Raw genomic sequence first — 6336 nt, 5'->3', positions numbered from 1 at the left:
AGCTCTGTCTCCTGTCCCCACGGATCACAGCTCTGGCTTGTAAGCTCCTAAAGAGGGTGGCATGTGGAGATGACACCATTGGAACTCTTCTTATGAGCCCAGCACCTTCATATTTCATGTCACCTGAGCCATTCAACATGGACAGAGACGGGAATTGAGGCTCAGTCACTTGCTTGTCACCACACGGCACTCACAAATGGCCAAAATGAAATCCTTGCCCAGGACTCTGAGACTCTGAGCCCACCCAGCTTTCTCCCCACTAGGAGGCTTTTCCAAGCTTACGGTGGAATCAACCACCATGTGTTCACCTGCCAGGGCCTGAAAAGAACACTCTACCCTCCTTGTTCTTTACAGCAACACTTATCAGCGCCGCTGGCCCAGCTGCTTGTGGTGGCCTCTTTCACTGAACCCTCACTGCAACGAGGTACCACAATGAGAGTGCCCCCCTAATGTCACATGCTTGTCATCAAGAGGCCGGGAGAGGTGCTGTGTCCTCTAAGTCCAGGGCTCCATCCTGGGGGGCAGACAGGAGACATAGTGGAAACGGAGCCCCTGCTGCCTAGTCCCCTCTGATGGTGGCTGCTCTCCCAGCAGGAGGGGGATGGGTTCTCACTGGACAGCACCTCACACCCATCACCAGCTCCACCCTGGAGCCAGGCAACCCAGGCTTCGCACCCTCGCTCCTCCACTTCCTTGCTGGTGACCTTGGAAAAGCCCCTTTCCCTCTCTGTGCCCAGTTTCTCCATTGGGGAGATTGGTAACAATTACAAGACTTGCTTCAAAGGGTGAGAGGGAGCCCAAAGCCTCCTCATGTATGTTGGGAGCCCAGGAGGGTGTCTAGAACTGGGAGGTCACAAAGCAGCAGAGGCAGAGAGAACAGAGACCACGTGGGCACACTGGGTGGTGGTTGGGACATCATCTGACACACCGAGACTTAAAGGAGCTTTGCTTTTCAGAGATGAGGGCAGAGGGGATGTCCCCCCTCCTGGCTCTGGGGCTCCTGGTGGCTGGGCTCTGCTCCAGTGTCCACTGCCTCCCAGGGGGCGGGGCTTGACCCGGAGGATGTGACCCCAGGGGACCAACACAAAGGGGCGCCTGTGGGCGACCACACATTCGTCTCCAGCAACACCGACTTCGCCTTCAGCCTCTACAAGCAGCTGGCTTTGAAGGCCTCCAATGAGAACGTCATCTCCTACCCCCCGCGCGTCTCCACGGCCTTGGCCTCTTCCTGTCCTTGGGGGCCGCGGACCCACCCTGACGGAGACCCTGGCAGGCCTCAAGTTCAACCTCACAGAGACCCCCGAGGCCAAAATCCACCAGGGCTTCCAGCACCTCCTGCAGATGCTCGGCCGACCCAGCGACCAGCTGCAGCTGAGCGTGGGCGACGCCATGTTCGTCCAGGAGCAGCTGAAGCTTCTGGACAAGTTCAGGGAAGATGCCCGGGCGCTGTGTGCCTCCGAGGCCTTCTCCACCGACTTCCGGGATTCCGACACTGCCCAGAAGCTCATCAATGACTATGTGGGGAATAAAACGCAGGGGAAAATTGTGGAGTTGTTCGAGGACCTTGACAAGCTCACAAAGATGATGCTGGTGAATTACATCTTCTTTAAAGGTGGGTGGCCAGATTGGGGTTTGGGAAGATAAACAAAATTAGTTCTGAGGCTCCAGGACTATTTCTCTTCTGGCTGAGCCACCTGTGTTGTTATCAAACCATTGCAGAAGGGGCTCCCCGTCGCTTAAGGGAACTTAGGCAGCAAGGCCCTGCCCCGGCCATAGGCTTTGTCTACTTTACTTTTATCCAAATTATACGTCACTTTACAGGGCATAAGTGCAGAGGAGCCACTACTTTGTGTGAGGCAGAGAGAGACTTTTTTTTCTTACTTCAACTTGCCTGGCTGCCAGAAGCTGTTCTTTCAGCTCTGTCCGTGGGGGCCGGGAACTCCAGGTTCCTGCCTGTTGAGATGCTGTCGGACACGCTCAGGAAGGCCTCTGCTGTGCGCAATGTGGGCTGTGTCTGACCTGGGCTCCCTATAAGCGTCTTGGTCTCCGGGGCTTAAGGTGGGGCTGGCAGCCATCTTCACGGTGTGACAGCCTCTGAGCAGCCTGGACACCCCAAGGCTCTTCAATTGTATGCTTCTATCATCTTGAGGGCGGGAATGGCAAGGCCACCATCTGCGGAAAGTCTCGGGAGGACAATATCCAGGGCAGTGTATTTTCACAGATTCTAGTTGGACCAGTGCCCAGTCGCATTGAGAGAAACTCGATATTGCAAACCTCAGCCTGGAAATTCATAAGGGTCAGAGTGAAGGCAGATAGATTTTCATATATGGAGCCAGTAGTGCAATAGAGACCCAGAATAGATGAGGACATGAAAAACTATCATCGAATCTGGGCGTGGTCAGGTGCCTAAGAGACACTAGCTCTGGGGAGACAAGTTAGCCCTGTGCTGGGAGCTCCTGGCTGCAGCCATGGCCAGCCCTCCTGGGTCTGGGTTTTCCTCTGTAAATGAAGGCATAGAATCCCATTTCTCTGGAAAACTAATCCAGGCCTGTCCTGCTATGCTTGCTCTTTCAGCCTCCTGTGCTTTCCTCTCCTACAACCCTGCCCTGGTCTAGGACTTTCTCCTTCCAGATCTCCCCACCAGGGGCACCCCAGCCAGCGCGGCGTTCCCTCTGCTCCTGCCTCTAACTCTGGGGACACAGGCAGGGGTGCAAACAAAGCAGGAAGCGGGGGTGGATACACACTCCGTGAAGCCCCAGGGCCCTAATCTCCCAAAGAAGCCCCCATCGCTGAATGCTCCATCCTCCTGCGGGGAGACCCCAGCCCTCTCCTCTACTGACCCCGCCCTGCCCTCCTGGTACCCATGTGGCTCCTGCTTCAGCCTGGCTCACAAGGCTGCGGGGACATGTGTCCTCCCTGCAAAGCCAGTGACTAACCACTGGTCACTAACACTGCTCCCTTTAAGGACCAGGAGCTCCCATTTCTCCGCAGTCCCAGCCTCACCCCATCTCTCCCTTGCCCTGTCCTGTTCCTGTTGGTTTCTCACGTAGCACAATTAACCAGTTTTGTTTCATGTCCCCCTTGACAATCCAGACCTGTGGGCTCACCCCCGTCCCCAAGGGCCTACCCACCTGCCCAGGTATATTTGCAAACCTAGCAGGGCCATCCCTAGAGGCACGTGGGGGGCTGCTGGTGTGGGGAGGGTCTCCCGCGCTCAGGGACCAGGGCAGAGGAGTGAGACGCCTGCAGCCCTTGCACCACAGACCCCTCACCTGTCCCTCCACCTCTAGCCCAGTGGACGAAGCCCTTTGATCCCAGCCGTACTTATAAGTCAGAGTTCCACGTGAACGAGAACAGGACAGTGGAGGCGCCCATGATGACCACTGGGGACCTGGAAACGCCTTACTTCCGGGACGAGGAGCTGCCTGCACCGCGGTGGAGCTCAGGTACACCAGCGACGACAGCGCGCCCTTCATCCTCCCTGACGAGGGCAAAATGCACGACCTTGGAGGCCAAGCTGCTCCCAGAGCCGCTGAGGAGGTGGAGAGACTCCCTGCAGCCCAGGTGACTGACCCCAGGACCCGGAGCTGTGGGCCCACCTGCCTTCTCGGCCCTTCCCCCTCTTCCTGGACTCCGGACCCCCAGCCCCCGGGCCTCAGTAATGTCCAGGGGCGGGGTCAGAGGTGAGAGGGCCCGTCCAGGGGTGACCTTGCCCTTGGCCGCCTGCGTGGCTCTGGGCCTGAACTGTTCCTTCTCTAAGATGATGACATCAGAGGGGGCGGGCCTGAGGGTTCCTCTGACACTGACATGCGCTGAGTCCTGAGGATCCTCACACAACCCCCGACACTCATGCTGTTCTCTCCGTGGCTCCACCTCTTGCAGGTGGAGGGGGGCAGATGGGACTGGGATCAGTTGGGGGCTCAGCTGAGACAGACGTGAGCATCAGCTTTGCACGGGCTAAACACTAATTCACTCATTTATTCATTCAACCATTCAGCACTGATTGAATGAATGAATGAAGATCAAGCTATGTCTCAAGGACTAATTTAGACTCTGAGGGTAGGTCAGCGAATAAAACAGTAAATTCCCTGCCCTAATGGCACTTACTTTGTAGTTGGAGGAGACAGACAGGAAATAAATATAATAAATTATTTGGTACTTTGAGATGGGAGAAGTGGGGAGGTGGGGATAGTAAAGCACAGTAAAATCATGAAAAAAATGGGACCCGCAAGCAGTTTGTGATTGTAAGCAGGGTGGCCCTTAGGTGATGTTTGAGGTGAGGGATTGAGCGATGTGACTATGGTGGGGAAAAGCATTCCTGGCTGAGGGAACAGCCAGTGCAAAACCTGTAAGACAAGAGGGAGCCTGGTGTGGTTGAGGGTTAGTGAGGCCAGAGCAGCAGAGCAGAGGAAGTGAGAGGGAATGTTGGGAGAGGTCAGGACCCCAGGGGGGATTCAGGTCACTTGGAGCCTTGCAGACCCCTCGACTTGCCCCCCTCTAAGGGAAATAGAGACTCCTCACAAGGTTTTGGGCCAAAGAGTGAACGATCTGAGTCATGTTTTAAACGGATCACCCAGGTTGCAGAATGGAGAACAGACAGCCGAGGACCAGCATGGAGGCAGGGAGGCCAGCCAGGTGCCCAGTGCACTCACCCAGGGGAGCCGCTGGGGATGCACCAGGAGGAACCGGGAAGGGCGGAAGGGGTCTGGCTCTAGATAAACTGAGCACAGACACACAGGCCAGGACATGGGATTCAGGAGACCAATAACAAGGGGGACAGCAGAGGGAGAGGCACTTCTGGGCCCAGTGTCTGCAGGGGTCCTAGGGGAGGGTGTGTGGGCAGCTATGCAGGGGCGGGGGAGCCCCAGACCCAGAGTCCCACTCGCAGGCTCACACTCCCCCGGCCACTCCCTGTGCTTCTCTGGGGCTCAGCTCCCAACTGAGAGGGGAGGGGTGTCCTTGACCCACTGTCCTGAGTGGGAGGTTCTGCAGATCCACAGGGGGAATGGGTGTGGAGGGCACTTTATAAACCACAGGGGCCCAGAGACCTGCCTACACGTGACATTGAGGCTGCAGTCCCTTCCCCAACCCCTGTCCAGGGGACCACACGCCTTGGGGCTGCCTGACTCTCAGCTCCTCCTCGCTGCAGATCCCAGGAGACCCCAGGACAAGGGACCCACCCTCCCCCTGCACGTACTCCCTTCCCAACCCTTTCCTTCCTCCAGTACCAAGAGCTACCACAGGGCGGGGGCTCAGTGAATAGCTGTAAATGGATAGAATATTCATCAGACATCTTTGATTTACAAGCACTGGGGGAACAAGCATCTACACATTCCTGGCCCATGGAGGGCGCTCACTAAGAATCTGCTGAATGAATAGACAAAGGAGGGGAGGGAGGGAGGGAGGAAAGATGGCTTATAAGGAGGAATAGGTACCTCCCTGCTCCCAAGGGACTCAACGTTTAATGGGAGCCACAGCCTCCTCGTATTTGGCATCTGTAAGAGCTGACACCGTGACAAGAGTCTTAAGGGAAATAGAGACAAAGAGAGCGGAGGCATCTGTTGCTCCAAGAACCTGCTGCCACCTCTGCTCAGAAGCAGATGCATGCCTGCCCTCAAGGAGCTCACTGGGAAGACAAGATAGAGATGTTGGATTGGTTGATTCAGGTCCCCAAGGCCCTTGAATGCAGCCCCCAGCCCTCCACGTCCCGCCCAAGCCCCTTCCCGGCCCCTCCCCTCCCCACTGCCCACACTCGGGCTGCCTCTGTGCTGTGGGGCAACCCTTCTTTCTTCCCTCTTTCCTGCAAGTGCATCCTCCTGCCTCCTGGACTCCTCTTCACCCAGTCAGCTCCGTCCCCTCCTCCGGGACTCAGGGTCCATGCCACCTCCTGCAGGAAGCCTTCCTGGTGCCCATGGAGCAGCCGCCCCAGCACAGTCTCCCAGCTGCTGGAGTTAGGGTGTTTCCTGCACCCTACAGGCTTGCAGGGGAGAAGCAGGGCCAGGTGTGGTGCTGGTGCACTGCCTGGCACTTTAGACTCCTGCCAATGGGAATGCATAATTCACAGATTAAGGAGAGTAAGCAGGAGGGGTAAAGAAAATGTGGAAAAGCGTCCGTATCTCCAGCAAGAAGTGGGTGGTTGGAGCGGAAACCAAGGAAGACCACGCCGAGACTTGGGAGAAAGGCGGGCTCTGAGTCCAGCAGACATTTAGGTTTATTTTTCTCATTTCCTAGAACAAGAGTTCACCCCCTCCTTCCAAAGTTTTCCATCTCCAGCAATTATGATCCGCAATACATCCTTCCCCAGGTGGGCCTGGGGAAAGTCTCCCCCCCCCCCCC

The 6336-nt window shown here is 56.7% G+C and overlaps 1 protein-coding gene across 1 annotated transcript in view; it reads left to right on the top strand.

The window, feature by feature from the left end:
* The first annotated feature begins 973 nt into the window (after positions 1-973).
* LOC103090346 (serpin A3-8-like) overlaps positions 974-6336 on the top strand; it is a 9883-nt gene continuing 4520 nt past the window's right edge. The window contains 7 exon segments of the mRNA XM_082931318.1: positions 974-1051; positions 1053-1223; positions 1225-1612; positions 3291-3419; positions 3422-3498; positions 3500-3564; positions 6232-6319. Coding sequence (XP_082787444.1) covers positions 974-1051; positions 1053-1223; positions 1225-1612; positions 3291-3419; positions 3422-3498; positions 3500-3564; positions 6232-6319 — 996 coding nt within the window.

The sequence above is a fragment of the Lipotes vexillifer genome, unplaced genomic scaffold (assembly GCF_000442215.2).
Source record: "Lipotes vexillifer unplaced genomic scaffold, Lipotes_vexillifer_v1.1 scaffold1017, whole genome shotgun sequence".
Lineage (NCBI taxonomy): Eukaryota > Metazoa > Chordata > Mammalia > Artiodactyla > Lipotidae > Lipotes > Lipotes vexillifer.
This window is presented reverse-complemented; position numbering and strand designations above follow the sequence as displayed.